Source organism: Lynx canadensis, chromosome B3, assembly GCF_007474595.2.
Source record: "Lynx canadensis isolate LIC74 chromosome B3, mLynCan4.pri.v2, whole genome shotgun sequence".
Taxonomy (NCBI): Eukaryota; Metazoa; Chordata; class Mammalia; order Carnivora; family Felidae; genus Lynx; species Lynx canadensis.
Genome location: NC_044308.2, coordinates 5,460,016 through 5,478,064, shown reverse-complemented (window position 1 = coordinate 5,478,064; position 18,049 = coordinate 5,460,016). Strand labels below are relative to the sequence as shown.

Sequence of the window (18,049 nt, the reverse complement as noted above, 5' to 3'; positions counted from 1 at the left end):
GTACCAGGACAGAAGCCAGCTCACGACGCCAGACTGCGCCTCCGAGGCTGCCAGCCCTTCCTACTGACGGGCAAGAAGGGGCCGGAAACCTTGAGCTTTGCCCCAGGAGTTGGGCCCTTAAGCAGAGCCAGCACACCAGCTTTCTTCCCACAGCCCTGGGAGTTGAGTATGATTAATGCAGACGCGCGGTCCTTCAAATACACGGAGGCCACCAGGGTGAGGGGCGGTTAGAACACATCCGAGCTACCGAGGTCCCAGCTGCCCAGTTTCAAGAGCCATGAGAGTCTCCCCCCCCCCAACCCTGGAAACTGGGGAAATGGACTTTGGGTCGCCAAGTATCTGTTAGATCAGGTGAAAATGGCACAACTCTTCCCCCCGCCCCGCCGGGCATTGAGACCCCAAAAGTAGAATATATTCCCTGCATGAAAAGATAGCCCTTCAAGTTGGATCTGTTTTGCTTTACTGCAACTTTCCATCTTACTTTTCTGGTTTTGCCAAAGAATGGCGAGGAGGAACCCAAGTTAGGGACCCGATGGGCCTAGACTACAAGGGACCTCCATTCACAGTCCCAGCCCCGAGCCGCAGGCAGCCGTGCAGAGGGCCGTGAAGCCACCGCTGTGTGGAACCCATTCTGAGGACCAAGCAAAGGGTAAATAAAGAGGTCTCAAGATTTTTAGGAGGTTAAAACAAAGCAAAAAAAAATCAATGAATCAATGGCAACGTAACCAGAATCTACCAGGAAGTGGTAACAATCCCCAAGTGGAGATCAGCATATAGGAACCGGATCGTGTTTGGTAATTTCAGGCCTGCACACCACAGGCCCAGCGGCTGGCCGGGCGGCTCCTGTAGAATTCAGGACACTCACACTGCTGCCCGGCCCCCTCGCCTCACCGTGGCCCCTGTGAATGGAGGCCTGGGACGTGGGTGGAATCCCCCGGCCCTTTGAGGGCCTCTTTCTCTGGGGCCCCGGGCCGGGCTGCCTCCTCCCTCGGGCACAAACACAGCGGACGGTTTTGTGAAGAGCTTTTTAGTAGCTAAATATGGCACCATGTGTTCCAAGGGCAATATAAATTACAGTATGCAAAACTCACTGACTGGCTGAGGTAAAACACGCTGTTCCTGCCTCACATCACCATGAGGGGAAACACACAGATATTCTTAAAAACATCTTGCTTATAAAAAACCCTAGAAAGGCCTCCTGAGAGGGGCCGGGAGGCTCAGCCGCGGCCCGCTGCCCCCCCACCCCGGCCCGCCCGCTGCGGGCCGCGCCCCGCGCCCACTACTGGCCCAGGGCCTTGTCCAGGTTGTTCTTGATGGTGTCCAGGAAGTCCGAGGTGTTCAGGAAGTGCTCGTTCAGCTTCACGCTGCCGAGAGAACACCGTTCACGTGAGGCGCGGCTCTCCAGCCTGGTCCGGGCAGAGCCTGAACTTGGGCACCGAGAGCTGCCTCCCGTGCCCGTGGGGCGTGGCACGCCCAGGCTGCGCGTCAAAGGTTGCCTAGGGCCCGTCGCCAAAGGGCCACACAACTTCAGACATTTTGTACAGACGGGGACGGCAAGGCTCTGAGCCCCTAGCCTCGGGGATGGGGGCAAACTCACAGGGTCTCAGGGCTTGGACCTGGCCCACCCCAGGCCCTTGGCAGCTAAGCTGACCTGAGGATGAGGAGGGGGGGAGGTGCCTCTAAGAGGGAGCTCTGGCTTCTTCCCACCCAGGGAAGAAGGTCCCAGAAGGCCAGGCCCCTCCCTCTGCCACCAGCCACGCACTTGCTGAGGCCATGGATGCAGCCCGCCAGGTCCTTGGTCATGGCTCCGCTCTCCACCGTCTGGACACACACCTCTCCAGGGTCTGTGCAAACCTGCAGGGGACGGGCCAGAGTGAGGCCCCGATACAGAGCCTGCCCAGAAGCTGCCCTGGGCCAGCTCAGGCCCCTCCCTCTCCGCTCACCTGACGAGGTCCTGGTTCCCATCCAGCTTCCCCGGTGCTCCAGGCCACGCGTCCAGGCAAAGATGCTGGCGATGGGGTTGGTGCTGGTAGGCCGGCCCTGGGGGCGGGGGTCGTAGGGGGTCGGGAGCCGAACCGGCCGACAAGGGGGCCACCCGGATGCGACCGCCCACCGTAGGCTGACGGGTCAGTCCCATCCCCCCAGCCCTCAGAGCCAGTGGGTTCTGAGCCCCCGGGACAGATGGGCATGCGACCACGGTCCCTACACTCACCTTCTGGTGCTCCCTATAATGGCGGTGTGACCGTCCCATGAGCGGCCTCAGCCTCGATGGTCTTCCCATCTGGCAGACCAGCACAGACGTCACTCAGGCCGAGGGAGCCCAAAGCCTGAAGAGCGGAAAGACCCTCCATTCGGTGCCGGCACCCACCCTCCTCAGGACCACCGGGGTTGAGTCCCCCTGCCCTTCTGCTGGAGGAGACCCCCTCAGCTCGTGACCCCAACGGCACCCAGGAGGACAGCCACTGTTTCGGGCTTTGCCCACCCTTGTCGTGGGTCTCTAGAGCCCAGCACAGGGCAGGGGGGCGTTCAAAGGTGGCTATCATCAAGCCTATTAACATACATCTGGGTTCCCAGAGCCTGGGGCCCCCAGAGCCCAAGACCCCAGGACTTCTGCCCACCCAGCCTGGCTCGCAACCGCACGGTTCGTTCACGCAGAAGAAAGCAGAAAGCCTGCCACCAGCTACATCACAACGATCCCTCTGTGTGCCTCTCTCGCAGGCTACTGTAAAGCTTTGTGACTTTATTTCCAAATTCTCCCAAATCCAGATGTCAACCTTTTCTATGTCAAGGTCTCCTGGCTTCAAAAGCACCCCACGGCACCAAAATAAGAACTGTGTTAAGTCCCAAGAAAAAAAAAAGGCGAAAACTTCTCCAGGAAAATTCGTTGTCTGAGAAGTTCTGCTGCTGAGACACGGGAAGGGGTCCTTCTCCATGTTTTCCTGGACCTTCGCACTCACCCATTCCTGTTTACTTAAGGGCAACTTTCATGCCTCTCTCGTCTGCTATGGCTTCTCATCCTTCCATCCGAGATAGGATTGTTCTAGTAGAGGACCACTACCCACACTTAATGAAATAAAGGCCAAGGTTTTATGAAACATCAGGAATTCTTATGCATTCTCCTTGCAACCCCGGGGCGGGGCGTCCACCTGTCCTTCTCGGGAGCTAGACCTCAAACCATCTCACGTACCCTTCTTTCCTCTTCCGCTCTCTGCTCTAAACGTTGTCTACTCCTACTCTTGTGGGCGCTGCTCTTGTGCCCAACACACTGGGCTATTTCTTCTTTTCTTTTTTTAAGATTTTACTTTTAGAATTCTATTTCTATTTCTATTCTATTTCTATTCTTTGAGAGAGAGAGTGCACGCAAGTAGGAGAGGGGCAGAGAGAGAGAATCTCCAGCAGGCTCCAGGCCCAGCGTGGAGCCAGACGCAGGGCTCGATCCCACGACTGTGAGATCATAACCTGAGAATGAAATCAAGAGTCAGGCACTTAACCAACTGAGCCACCCAGGCGCCCTGAGATTTTATTTCTTACGTGATCTCTACACCCAACTTGAGGCAGGAAACCACAATCCCTGAGATCAAGAGTTGCCTGCTCTTCCGACTGAGCCAGCCGGGCACAATCAGGCTATTCTTACGGCTACTTCTCTAAGGGTCTCGTCCGTGCTGTATGTTGCAATCTGAATATCTCTTAGAGGCGTCCAGGGCTTGGGGCTCTGCCATCTTCCCCAGTATTCTCCTACAGCCAACAGGTTGACTGTGCAAAACGAATTCTCTGTAATTCGACAAGTACCCGGTTGTGCTCAAAACCATTTTTCTACTGGAGCCAACCCTGGCCCAAACCTGGGGGCACAGTCGCTTGGCTTCGTGGACAGGAACAACCGTCACAGCTGACGCACCTGGCCCCTTAGAACTTGAATTCCTAGGTTCTCCTTTTTCTGTAACAGCAGCCTTAGTACTACACCAGTCCAAAACCTAACTTGTGACCCTTCCTCCCTCAGATGCGGCGAGCTCCTGCCCCCTGCTGTCCACGGGGAACCTGCAATGAGGCGGCCGGCCCCAGTCCTGATGCCACGCTGGGACACATTTTCTACGAAGGGGGTCTGAAAATGCCCCCAGCCGGAGAAGACCGACGATTCCACCCCTTGGGGAACAGGTGCTCCCAGCATACCTGGGCCAGGATGTCCGATGCACGTCTCCATCATAGTTCTTGCAGGCCCACACGAAGCCGCCTGAAGACTTGAGGACCTGAGCCACCATGTCATCAATGAGCCGGTGCTCTACCAGATCTTATTCTTGCGAAGTCGGTCTTATAGTGCCTGGGAGCAAAAGGGCCTGTTGTGGGGAGAGGGCGGGAGGCTGACAGGTTGAGGATCTCTCCTCGAGCCGAGCCAAAAGCACTGGGACGGGGCCACCCCGTAGGACAGGGACCCGGGGGGACAGGAGGAGAAGGGCTTGGGATCCTGGGAAGGAATAAAGGGAGAGGCTGTTACCTTGTCAAAGATTTCCTGGAAGATGTCCTTGAAGCGCCCGTCGTAGGCTTTCAGGATGGTGTTCTTGGTGCTCATGTACAGCGGCCATTCTTCTGGATGGCGTACTGGAAGCAGCTGTGCGCAAAACCCGAGATGGACTGCGGGGGGAGAGAGGTCCCTGGCGTGGGGCCCGGCCGGCCTGCGGGCTACCAGCCCTCCCTGGGCTCCCCAGGTCTTAGGCCGTATGGCCGGGGTAAAGCTAACTTCCCCCAGCCCCACCTGCCTGTCTCTAGAGTTGACGGTGTGTCCCAGCCTATCCCTCTGAGCCCTCCGTGACTGGCTCAGAGAGGGTCATGTGACCCAGGCCTGGAACTTTCACTGGAACAGGAGCAAAAGAGGCTCTTTTCTGACAGGGTAACCAAGTCGGCAGGGGTAAGCCTGGAGCTGCCGGTGGTCACTTCCTCACAGCCTGAGAATGAGGCCAACCGCAGAAGAAGAACGAAAGCCAAGAGACGGGGAGGGGAAAAGACTGCTTATCCAGCTCGCTTAAGCCAAGAGTCCAGACAATAACACGCCCCCAGAGGTGTGTCGGGGAGTGAGTGCGGGGGCATCTGGCTAAGCGGGGGGTCTGTCTTACAGCCTCACTCCACACCAGGTCCACAGCAGGTCCCCCCGAAACATAGCCAAGATGCACTGGTCCCCCCCGAAACACAGCCAAGATGCATTGGCTCACGGGCCTCGGACCTTCCTCAAGCCACTGACGCGGGAGTAGTGAGCATCACCAACCCGAAGCGGCCCCAGAGGGAGGAGGGAACGCAGGAGCCACCCGCCAGGGCCTCACCTCATCCGTGTTGTACATGCCCATCCCACGCCGCGGCAGGGAAATTGAACACTTCCCACTCCTTAGCGCCACTGCCATCCTTCGGGGAGAAGACGATCTTGAACGTGCCGGCCCGGTCGACCACAAGTCTGTGGCCTTGTACTGCAGAGACAAGAGCACGGCTCGGGCCAGGGGTTCCGAGCGAGGGGCCCAGGCCGGGAAAGAGCCGAGTCCCGCCTCCTGCCGTGGCCAACCTGGTCGCCCATGGCGTGCCTGCCAATGGTGATGGGCTTGGTCCAGCCGGGGACGAGGCGTGGGATGTTTTTGCAGATGATGGGTTCCCGGAAGACGGTCCCCCCAAGGATGTTTCGGATGGTTCCGTTGGGGACTCTTCCACATCTTCTTCAGCTTGAATTCTAGGAGGACAGAGGTGAAGGGACCCCACTGCAGCCCCCACCTTCCAACCCAAAATCTGAAACCCTTAGCAAGAACGCAGCCAGATGGGAGCCCTAAAAATCACCCTGGGGAAGGTCTAAAATGTAAGTATGTGGGCTCTGGGACCATACTTCTTTCTTTTTTATTTTTTTTTAATGTTTATTTATTTTTAGAGAGAGACAGAGAGACAGAGGGCAAGCAGGGGACGGGCAGAGAGAGAGGGAGACACGGAATCCGAAGGCTCCAGGCTCCGAGTGGTTAGCACAGAGCCCGACGCGGGCTCGACCCATAACTGTGAGATCATGACCTGAGCCAAAGTCGGACACTCAACCGACTGAGCCACCCAGGCGCCCCTCTGGGATCAGATTTCTTGGGTTCAAGGTCCAGCTCCGCCACCTGTAACTGTGAGTTTTATGCCAGTGAGTTAACCTGAGCTATAAAATGAAATTACTGATAAAAATACCTCGCATCTTGGGTTGCTGTCGGGATTAAATAAACCTCTATGGAAAGCGCCTAGAACAGCGCCTGGCACATCGGGGCTCCTGCAGCTAGTGTATTATTCCCGCGTCATGCGTGGACGTAGCTCGGTCTGACGAAGTCTGGCAGTATGGCGTCTCGCTGGACAGAGGCCAGAAGACCAGAGGGCAGGCCTCAGTACTGCCACAAACCGTGGAGTCCAGCCCACGTTACCAGGACTGTTGGCTCTCTACTTCCCTTCTCCATAAAACAGGGGTACAGAAATCCCAGGGTTCAGGAGAAATGAAAAGAAACCCCACAAAGAAGAGCTTAGCACTTAAATGATCCCGATGTCCCAGGGTCAGGTACAAACCCGAAAGACGGAAGAAGGTCTGGAGTGTTTGGAAATGTGCTTCGAATGCTTCCTTCCAGCTCCCTCGTGCCGTAGGACGCAGGCAGAGAGAAAGAGCTCTGCACACCCCTGAACGACCCTTTCTCGAATTTTCCAAACGTGGCCCCTTTATCCCCGTACTGGTGCCATTGTTTCGGGAAACTCTCAAAAGTGCTCCCCAGAAGCAGGGACCGGCCAGCCGGTCCAAGCCTGGTGAGCGCACCTCTCTGAGACCCCTCCGCGGCCGCAGGGGGCAGGGGACAGACCCGCAAGGCCAAGACAGCGGCAAGACACTAGCGACGCTCCCTAGAGCCCGCTGCAGCTCTGAAAGATACAAGCTGACACGCGGCACTCCGCTGGCCAGAGGTGGCCCCGAGGTGGTGTCTCTGTGAACCTGCCTGCAGGACAGCCCAGGAGGCGAGAGGGGCGCCCGAGGAGGCTGCCCTTCCTCTGACGGCTTCAGCAACGTGTCCGTGGCCCACGACACCTACCGGTGCTGGCCAGAGCCGCGCGAGGACAGCAGCAACGCCACGGGCCTGGATTCCGCCCTGCCACACCCCACGTGGGTGCCAGCCCCTCACCGGCCCTCCCAGCCTCCTCTGCAGGAAACCCCACGGCCCCAAACGCCTCCCGCGAAGTCGCATGGAGACGGGGTTCGTGTCGCGGCCCCCTGCGCCCCAGCCCACCCGCCTCCGCACCCTCACACCTTCCCACGGGCCTCATCGGGGGTGATGGTGGCGCACTTCACAGCCACACTGTACTTCTGGGTGGCCAGTGCGGAGGTCTACGGTGACCTGGTCGTTGGTCTGGTCCGGTTTGGGAGCCCCAGGTCGAAATACTTGGAGGCTGGACATCCACGTGCGGCAGGATGAGCTAGAAACAGATGACCAGGGCAAGGCATCAGCCCAGATGACTGTGACTCGGGGGCTCGAGGGGGCCTGCGCGGGGGCTGAACGCCCACTTTGGGAGGGAACTACCTTCTCCTTGATGAACTGCCAAATGATCCGGGTCATCTCATCGCCGTCCATCTCCACCACCGGCTTCGCCACCTTGATCCTCTTGTCGGCATCTAGGACCGGGCAACACGGCGCATCATACCTCTGGGGGAGGGGGGGCGTTCTGGGCGGAGCTCCTCTCCTCCCCCGCGGACCTGCCCTTCACCCAGGAGGGCAGTGTCAGCCAGGGCTCGGTTACCCACACTCACTCCCCCTCGGCAGGACCAGCTCCCGGGCGGGCCGCCTGGGGGGTAGGGAGGGGGGGGACCCGGACCCCCCACGAGGATGGCCAGCTAGGACTGAAAGATGGTGGCCGGAATCTGAAGGCAGAGGAGCCCAAGAGCCAGAGGTCCAGAGCCAAGCAGGGCCACCTGTCCGGGAGCAGGCAGGGGAGGGAATGCCTACAGGCTGTCGCCACCCCAGTTCCGAGGGCAGGCGCTGTGGCCAACCCCAGCGATCCTGTGAGTTTCCTCGTAACCTTGTTACAAGAGCCGACTAAATCAAGTGGGACGGAAACTGCACTCGCACCTCCTCTGCGCCTGACGTGGTCCCCTACCCCCTTTGCGGTGATTCCGGTTCATCCTCAAACCACTCCCAAAGGGAATATGGCTATCTCCACTTTGGGTGCGCCTGGGTGGCTCAGTCGGTTCCGCGTCTGACTTCGGCTCAGATCACGATCTCACGGCTCGTGGGCTGGAGCCCCGTGTCGGGCTCTGCGCCGACAGTTCAGAGCCTGGAGCCTGCTTCGGAGTCTGTGCCTCCCTCTCCCTCTCTGCCCCTCCCTGCTTGTGCTCTGGTCTCTGTCTCTCAAAATAAATAAACGTTTAAAAAATTATTTTTTTAATGTGGTGCAACTGAGGCTCGGAGAGTTTGCCAGCTTCCTGCCAAAGATGACACAGCTTGAGGACAACAGAGCTACCAGGATTCCCACTTGCTCAGTGGCAAGCAGAGGCTTAGGGCACCCAGAATGAGGACTCCGAACCCTTGATCCAAGCTGGCAGGCTGGCCAGTCCTGCCGGAGAAGCATCAAAGGTCCAAAGCGACAGTGGAGGAGGACAGGAGCCGGGCGGGGGAGGCTCTTCAAGGAAAGTCTGACTCATGAGAAAAACAGCAGTCCTGGGAAGTGAACTCCCGAGCAAACTCAAGAAAATGACCCATCCAATTAAATCAGCGCAGGCTACCTTGAGCTGAGACTTGTTGAACCTTAGCCTGTAGCACGGAGGTACCCACGGCCTGGGAAGAAACAGCCCCTGCAGAGTAGGAGGGCAACAAGACAGGTGCAAAACCTACAGCCGGGCCTCGACCATCAGAAGGCTCGCTCACCGCTGACACCCGGGCCGGAGTGAGACAGCTGAGAACTGACTGGGCTCTGTCCCCAGCAGAGCCCCCTCCGCCCTCGCTTAGGGCCCATTTACTCTTAGGTTACGCACAATCCTTACAGATGTCATCGTCGTGGATCTTCTGCCTCACCAGACACGAGACGGCGAATCAGAAGAAGGATTAGGATGTTCACTTAAAAACACCAACGGTCAGAAGAAGCGACATCTGCTAGGTGGACGGCAAGGGACGGACGTCTACGAAAAGCAGGCCCTGACACTGAAAAAGCATGACCGCCTAAGCACGTTACAACAGAAGCGACTGGGGCGCCTGGATGGCTCAGTCGGTTAAGCGTCTGACTTCAGCTCAGGTCGCGATTTCTCAGTTCATGGGTTCGAGCTCCGCATCGGGCTCTGTGCTGACAGCTCGGAGCCTGGAGCCGGCTCGCGATTCTGTCTCCCTCTCTCTCTACCTCCCCCCCCACCCCCACGCTCACGCACACGCGCGCACATGTTCTTTCCCCCTCTCTCTCCTCTCTCAAAAGTAAATAAACATTAAAAATTTTAAAACAGAAGTGACCAAACCCAACAGATCCCCCACATATCACTGCCCTACAACACGCACCATAGCCATGACTCGTGCTGACATCCCCAACCCACTAAGAAAAAGGTGAATTATGTGCAGCGAAATGATTCACTATCCAAACATGTGCGCAGATTTTTTTTTAATCTAAAATAGTCTCCCAAAGATGTGCAAACAGGTTTTTTTGTTTTCTCTTTTCTTAATCTAAAAGGAATCTTGGAGGTTATTTAGGAAGACAAATGAGACCCAGGAAGCGTGGCTCTGTGTCAATGTCAGGCCTGATCCCAGGTCTCTGGCCCCAGTGTGGCCTCTGGACACCCTCGGGGGTCACGTATGGAGAAGCAGAAGGCAAACACAGACTCCAAACATTCCATTCCCTGGAGGACAAGGTGAGCTCAGCCGGCACCTCTCCGCCCCCCCTTTCCAGGAGGCACAGGGGCTTTGGACCCAAGCCACAGAATTCCTTCACCTTTCCGGGCTGGAAGCCGAGTGGAAAGGGCTTTAGGACTTGCAGAAAGTCTACTGGGCCCACTGAAGAGCTAGCTTCGTTTTGTTTTAATTTTTTTTTTCAATGTTTATCTTTTGAGAGAGACAGAGCATGAGCAGGGGAGGGGCAGGAGAGAGAGGGAGACAGAGAATCCGAAGCAGGTTCCACGCCAAGGAGATTCGGTGCCAAGCCCGATGCGGGGCCTCAAACTCAAGAAACCGTGAGGACCATGACCTGAGTTGAAATCAACAGTAGGACGCTTAACCAACTGAGCCACCCGGGTGCCCCAAGCTAGCTTAGTTTTTAGAGCATCTCCTATGAGTTAATGTCATGCGAGCTAATCAAGGTTGTTTTAATGTACTGAAGCTACCTTAATCATAATCCCTAAGGAGAATTCATTTGTGGCCCAGTCTTAAAGGTTTTCTGCCTCGATGGGCTCCACTCCAGTTTTGGGCTTCAGACCCAGCAGCCTGTGGGCTGTGGGCTCCACACCTGCTCATCTGGGAGTTCAATGTCACGATCATAGCAGGCAGCCCTCCCTGTGGTGCCTGCAGGTGTCAAACCCTCAGAGACCACAGGGCCCACTTATTTACAACCAGGTGTAAGCACCTCTTCCTGAAACACCAAAAAATATAATAGTTCCTGGCCTAAAGGAGTGAGTATGAAAGGGAAAACCTACAGACAACGGAGAGAGAGCAAGCAGCCCAGTTATCAAAGTCAGGAGCACAGCCTCCTTGAAAGGGCCCTTCCCAGAACCGGGGGGCGTGGGGGGCACGGAAGCCAAAGCAGCAGAGACTCCTGATTGGCTCGCGCAGCGATTTTAAAAAAGCATATTCAGGGGCGCTGTGGGTGGCTCCGTCGGTTAAGCCCCTGACTTCAGTTCAGGTCATGATCTCCCAGTTCGTGAGTTCGAGACCCAGGTCAGAATCTGTGCTGACAGCTCGGAGCCTGGAGCCTGCTTCGCCTCTGTGTCTCCCTCTGTCTCTGCCCCCCCGCCCCCCGCTCATGCCCTGTCTTCTCTCTGTCTCAAAAATAAATAAAAACATTAAAAAAATAAAAATTAAAAAAAAACCATATGCATTGGTGACCAAGGTTTAAATCAGGCGATTTCAACAACACAACAACCACAAAAACCAATTAATAAATGGGCAAGGACTTGAATCGACATCTCTCCAAAAACCGATACATAAAAGACCAATAAGCGTATGAAAAGTTGTCCACAGCACTCATCGTCAGGGAAATGCAAATCAAAAATCACAATGAGGGGCGCCTGGGTGGCGCAGTCGGTTATGCGTCCGACTTTCAGCCAGGTCACGATCTCGCGGTCCGTGAGTTTGAGCCCCGCGTCAGCTCGGGGCTGATGGCTGCGGAGTCCTGGAGGCCTGTTTCCGATTCTGTGTCTCCCTCTCTCTCTCTGCCCCTCCCCCGTTCATGCTCTGTCTCTCTCTGTCCCAAAAATAAATAAAACATTGAAGAAAAAAAAAATTTAAAAAATCACAATGAGATACCACCTCACACCCACAAGGACGGCTGCCAACAAAACCAAAACAAACCCAAAACCCCAAGCCGAAAACAACAAGTGTTGGTGAGCATGTGGAGAAGCTGGAACCCTTGTGCACAGCTGGTGAGAATGGACAGTGCGGCAGCTGCTACGGAAGGCGGGTGTGGTGCTTCCTCAAAAAATCAAAGATGGAACCGCCATATTGTTCGGCCATCCCACTTCTGGATATCTATCCAAAATAAGTAAAACAGGGTCTCAAAGAAGTATCTGTACACCCACGTCCACAGCAGAATTACTCACAATAGGCAAGAGGTGGAAACAACTCCAGTGTCCCTCAAGGAACGAAGGGAAAAACAGAAATGTGGTATGAGCCTTCGAGAGAACAGGACTCTGGAAACGGATCCAGGACGGCTAAGAAAAACGTCCCTCCAAAAGGTTAAACGAGTTCACGATTTCGAGCTTCTCCCAGACTGGGCTCCCCGCCACTTAAATGTGGATGTGCTTGCTCAGAAATTGAAAAAGGAAGTGCCGCCATTGTGAGCAAGAGCGATGGATCTGGACCTTCCTCAGTAGCGTTTGCTGCTCATTCTTTCGTCTCAAATTCCACAAAACAGTTGCCCTTGGGACGGCCGGCAGACCTCTACTGTGGCATACTTATATAAGCAACACGGCCACACTTCCCCACACACTTTCAATCCAGCGACGATGAACATTTCTGAACTCTTAAAATAAATGAGAAGCAGTGATAAATAGGCAGGGAATTCATAACCATATCGCCCAAGCTTTGCACAATTCCCGTACCTACCCAGAAAGTCAATACATTTTAAGTGGGATATTTTTTACGTGGGTATACACATAGAATGGAATATCAGCCTTAAAAATTAGCAAGATGCGGACACAAGCCACAGCTCCGGCAGGGATAAACCTTGAGGACAGTATGTGAAGAGCAAGCCAGTCGCAAAAAGAAAACTACGTCTGATTCTCCTTACATGCGGTACCTAAAAGCAGTCAAATTCACAGAAACAGAAAGTATGATGGTAGTTGCCAGCGGCCGGGGGAGGAGGGAATGGGAGCTGTTGTTTAACGGTACATACAGATGTTTCAGTTTTGCAAGATGCTGAAGCTCTGGGGGTTGGTTTGCCAACAGTGAGAAAGTACTTAACACTACCGAATGGCACACTTCAAAATGGCTAGGACAGGAAATTTGTGTTATGCGGTATTTTTACCACAATAAGAATAAGAAATAACGGTTTTTTAAGTTTTTAAAATCTAAATCAGTCAAGGGGTGCACCTGGGTGGCTGAGTCAGCCAAGCGACCCGCTTCGGCTCAGGTCGTGATCTCGCGGGTCCGGAGTTCGAGCCCGCATCGGGCTCTGTGCTGACAGCTCAGAGCCTGGAGGCTGCTTCAGATTCTGTCTCCGGCTCTCCCTCTGCCCCTCCCCTGCTAGCACTCTGTCTCTCCTCTCAAATATAAAATAAACGCTTAAAAATCTTAATCTGAACCACTCAAACAAAAGCAACCCAGGAGATTTTACACAAAGATTCCAGGCCTATCGCGTACCCTCCAGAGGACCAGGCCCCAAGGCATCAGAGTGGGAGACCTTGTGTGTGGTTCAGCCCAATACGGCGAGCCACCCCATTGTCCACCCCTCTCTGGGTGACAAGAGATGACGAACAATCTGAAACCCAAGGAACAGCACGGGGGTCTCCCTGAAAGCTTCAAGGGACAGCCACCGTGACATTTTCGGATGACATGTTGCACACTGGCCTCTTGGCCAGAGTGTGGGATGGAGTTACACCAGTCCACAGGGAGTCCGGGAGGCCAACTCTCCTCCCGGGTCTGGGATTCAGAGCACCCAACACCAAGTAAGGATTTCAAAACCCGGCCGCCTGTTTCAGGATTGGCCCGCTGCTCCAAACTCAAGGCTAAGGTCCCTCCCAAGATGGCCACCCCCAAGAATAAGTGCGTAACCACACGCCTGCCCTGGCTGTCGGCCAAGAAGCTGCCAAGCCGGCGTGGCCCAGCAGCATTGTGGGGAGAAGCCCCCAGTTCCTGGGAGCTCAAGAAGGCAGGGCAGCAAATCTGGAAGAGATTTCCTTGGGGTCATCCTTCACTCCTCCCCATTCCCTCACACGCGCGTGCCAACCATTGAAACATCCTATTGGCTCTTCCTTCAAAATGCCTCCAGAATCCAACCACTTCTTACCACCCCCAGGGCCAATAACCTTGCCAGAGTATGACTACACCCTCCCACCAGGACCCTGAAGCCAGAATGCGCCTGTTAAATGTAAATGGGGGAGGGGGGCGGCGGGGATGGCTCCTGGGTGGCTCAGTTAGTTGAGCATGACTCGGCTCAGATCTCTCAGTCTGTGGGTTCAAGCCCCATGTGGGGCTCTGTGCTGACAGCTCAGAGCCTGGAGCCGGCTTCGCATTCTGTGTCTCCCTCTCTCTCTGCCCCTCCCTACTCACCCTCTGTCTCTGTCTCTCTCAAAAATAAACATATAATAAAAATAATTTAAAGATTAAAAGAGCTTTAAAAAAATGTAAATCAGGCCACAATACCCTTCTCAACCCTTGCAAAACTTCCCTTTTCAGTCAGAGTAAAGGCCAAAGTCCTCACAAAATGTGTGGTCCCCACAACGCTTGACCCATCTGTCACTGACCCCCTTCCCCTGACCTCTGCCTGGCTCAGGACTCTTCCCTCTATGCTTCTCCCAACAAGCAAAGGTGTACTCCTCCATCAGACACTCCTCCACAGAACGCTCCTCCATCAGGCTCTCCTCCATCACTAACCCTTCATCAGACACTCCCCATCACACATTCTGACATCACACTCCTCCATCAGACACTCCTCCATCAGGCATCCTCCATCACGCACTCCTCCATCAGGCACATCCTCCATCACAATACTCTCTCCTCCATCAGACACTCCTCCATTAGACACTCCTCAGCAGGCACTCCTCCATCAGGCACTCCTCCATCACGCATCCTCCATCAGACACTCCTCTCCTCCATCAGATACTCCTCCATCACGCACTCCTCCATCAGACACTCCTCCATCACACACTCCTCTCTTCCATCAGACGTTCCTCCATCACACATTCCTCCATCAGACACTCCTCTCCTCCATCAGATACTCCTCCATCACGCACTCCTCCATCAGACACTCCTCCATCAGACACTCCTCTCCTCCATCAGACACTCTTCCATCAGGCACTCCTCCATCAGACACTCCTCCATCACGCACTCCTCCATCAGATACTCCTCCATCACGCACTCCTCCATCAGACACTCCTCCATCACGCACTCCTCCATCAGACACTCCTCCATCACACACTCTCCACCACCCTCCATCAGACGCTCCTCCATCAGGCACTCCTCTGTCAGGCGCTCCTCCTTCAGACACTCCTCCATCACGCACTCCTCCATCACACATTCCTCTCCTCCATCAGACACTCCTTCATCACGGCCTTGGCACCTGTTGGCCATAACCAAATGGCCTGTTTCCTTTGTTCCTTCGGTGACTCTTCAAGGAGGTCTTTCTGTGCTTCCTGCCCCCCCCCCAAGTTCCAAACCTCCACGCACACCTTCCTGGCCTCTTTGTTCTCCAAATGCCATGCTAGCCAACTTCTACCTTTTTACTAACAGTCCCCCACATTAGCATTTAAGCTCCACACGGGCAGAAATCTTTGCCTCTTACTCCTGGCTCTGTCCCAGCACTTCACGTGCCTGGCACACAGCAGAAGCACGACAGTTGTTGAAGTCACAGATGAATGTCAAGTACAGTCTATTTGGTCTATAGTAAGGGCTGCCCTGCCCCCACTCCTGTTGGGATGAAATGTGCCCCTGGGATGCACTGTCACATAGAGGCCACTGAGTTCTTACCATCAGATTGCACCAGACCAGCACAGATGTATGGTATGGGACAGGGGTCTCTGCCAGGCAATGGGCAACTTGCCCTGAGAAGATCACAATTATACTGGTTTTTTTTTTAATGTTTATTTTTGAGAGTGAGCGAGGGGCGGGGAGCTGAGAGGGAGACACAGAATCCGAGCAGGCTCCAGGCTCCGAGTTGTCAGTGCAGAGCCTGATACGGGGCTCGATCCCACGAACCGTGAGATCATGACCTGAGCCACGATCAAGAGTCAGATGCTTAAACGACTGAGCACACAGGCGCCCCTCCACTGGCATTTTAAAAGTGTACACAAGTGTCAACTCCAGGGCAGGTCACAAGAGCCCGGCTTCCAATAACCAGAAGGCAGTTTCCAGCACCTCATGCCCTGAACGGAACCAGTGCCAGAGGCTCCCAGCTCAACTGGAGCACCTGGGGGCGGGTCCCAGGCTTCCAGAGACTTCTCCAAACGTTCCAGGCCTAAACATGACCACCCAAAACACCTCTGATGGGGCAGCCCTGTTCTTATCTGATGCAGTTGAAACAAGCCTCGGGGAGGAACACATAATAACTCCCCAGGCGGGCCTCCAGAACTTTCAACAATCATTAAATAATAATCTGCCCTTGAATCTGAGAGTGCAGGCAAGTCACCAAGATGTGTAAAGTGAAGAGGCAGTGTGAGGAAAAGTAAGAAGTTGCCAGGCAAGGAGTGAAGCTAAGGAAGGCCAGATAAGTCGTTCTCACAGTGAGGCTTGGGCACAGCCCACCCTCCCCTCCAGGACGTCGGGCTCATCAGAACCGCCACCAGCCGTCGCTGGAGGCCTAGGAAATGCAAACTATGGAGCCGGGGAGTTACCAAGCAGCAAAGACACAGAGTGTTTTAGCCAAAAGAAAACGTATCCGTTCCTTGTCATCAAGGGGAAATGCCAAATATTCTGTCTCCGGTGGTGTTGCCGGGTGACAAGCTCGAAGAGGCCACAGCTGTAAGTCTCATGTCCAACTCAAACACTAAGCCTTCTCCCCATTAATAACCCAACCAGCTTGGGAACTTCTGGAAGGACCTACAGCTAAAGAACTTTCTTTTTTTTTTTTTACCATCAATGCAGGGGCACAGAAGGGAGAAAATATCTTTACTCTCACGCTGTTTTGCTAGAGGGTGGTTTGGGGCCTTGGGGGCACTTGGAACCCTGGAGTTGCAGGCTAACCACTTACAAGACAAATCCCAGAAGTACAAAAGCAGAAATGTCCCTTTCTCCTTGGCAGGAGAGGTGGGGGCTGGAGCCCACGCTCCAGCCCCCACCTTCCCCTCCCCAATTCTGGTCAGCTGCTCCCACACTAGTTAAAGATTACCTACCGGAACAGTAAGGCCAGGCTGCCTGGGCCCCAATCCCTCTTCCTCACTGTCTGGCTCACTCCAAGGGGTTCCAGGCCAGTCAGGAAAGGGGTTTCCGTGGCAACAGCAAGACACACGGGCCAAGGGACCCTACATTCTCCCTGCCTTTTGTCGCTGGCAATGGAGAGCCACGGTGCAGGCCACATGCCACAGAGGGCAGCCTGCGAGGGTAATGGGGGTTCAGGTTAATCCTGCTTATTATGACCCGACTGTCTTCTTTCCTAAGGCAGGGTGCTAAGGGCACCACAGGAAGCATGAGTAACTAGTGGGGGGAAAGTGACATTTTGGGAGCAGCTGCCCAATCACCCAGTCTGGCAGTCGGTGAGTGGGGCCGGCGGAGCAGCGTAGAACCGCTGGCAGAGAAAACGCCAGGTCAGGCCAAGGAGAGGCTCCAGGATGGAGACTTAAGTGCGACGGGAGGGGTGGGGGTGTCCAAACACAAGGGAAAATCAAAAGCACGCTCCTCCAGCTGTCGCGTAAAAGGCTCCAAAAATAGCTGACGCGGGCCTGACAGCGAGAGGGATTTACAGCGCGCCCGGCTGAAAAGGAAAGGGAAGTGGAGGCCGTCTCCCCGCCTTTGTCTGAGCAGGGACCGCGCCGAGACCCTCCCTCGCACGGGGAGACCGGGCCTGGCGCTCCAGCCCCCTACTCGCTGGCCTGGCCCCTCCCGGGGCGCAGGGCGCGCAGGACACCCTCCTGGCCCGGGACACCCCCAAGCACCCGCCACGGAATAGCTGGGGGGCTCGGAGCAGCCGGTAATCCCCGCCACGCGCAGGGCCGCAGGACCAGCAGCTCCCGGGCCACCGCTGCCACCGCCTTCAATCCCGCCCCCCCCCCCGGTCTTTTGTGTGCCAACCCCGCCGTCCCCGGCCCGCGATCGCCCCGAGTCGCGCTCCCCGGCCCCCGCCCGGGAGGCCGCCACGTCGCGGTGCCGGCGCGCGCCCCGCCCGGACCCCTCCTCGTGGCACTCACAGTGGCGCCGCGGCTGCTCCTGCAAGTTCGGGCCTGTCGGGGCTGCCGGCGCCCAGGCCGGCCCGGAGCCGGAGGCCCTGCAGAGCGAGCGTACGACCCGCAGGTAGCCAGCCATCCCGCCGAGCAGGCGAGCGAACCGACCCGCGGCGGGCGAGATCCGAGCGCCGGTGCTGCTCCCGCTGCCTGGCGGCGGGCTGCCAAGGCCCTCCAGGCGCCCGGGCGCGGGCAGGGGCGGGGCGGGGCTGCCGGGGGGCCGCCACCCGATTGGGCCTCGCCGGGAGGAGGAGGGGCCGGGGCCGAGCCGGACCCCTCGGGAGGCCCCCGCGCAGGCCGACCCCG

General features: G+C 56.0%; 1 protein-coding gene across 1 annotated transcript; it reads right to left on the bottom strand.

Moving 5' to 3' along the window:
• Nucleotides 1-443: 443 nt before the first annotated feature.
• On the bottom strand, nucleotides 444-17,901 carry IDH2 (isocitrate dehydrogenase (NADP(+)) 2). The gene is given in 22 exon segments (XM_030317370.1): nucleotides 444-1,364; nucleotides 1,763-1,835; nucleotides 1,838-1,854; nucleotides 1,944-1,977; nucleotides 1,980-2,040; nucleotides 2,213-2,236; nucleotides 2,238-2,327; nucleotides 4,168-4,187; nucleotides 4,190-4,279; nucleotides 4,282-4,315; nucleotides 4,490-4,578; nucleotides 4,581-4,626; nucleotides 5,310-5,337; nucleotides 5,339-5,435; nucleotides 5,438-5,450; nucleotides 5,543-5,674; nucleotides 5,676-5,704; nucleotide 6,670; nucleotides 7,277-7,414; nucleotides 7,417-7,443; nucleotides 7,548-7,639; nucleotides 17,711-17,901. Coding segments are annotated over 22 exon segments (1,335 nt in total). The 5' UTR covers nucleotides 17,826-17,901; the 3' UTR covers nucleotides 444-1,279.
• Between the last annotated feature and the right edge of the window lie 148 nt (nucleotides 17,902-18,049).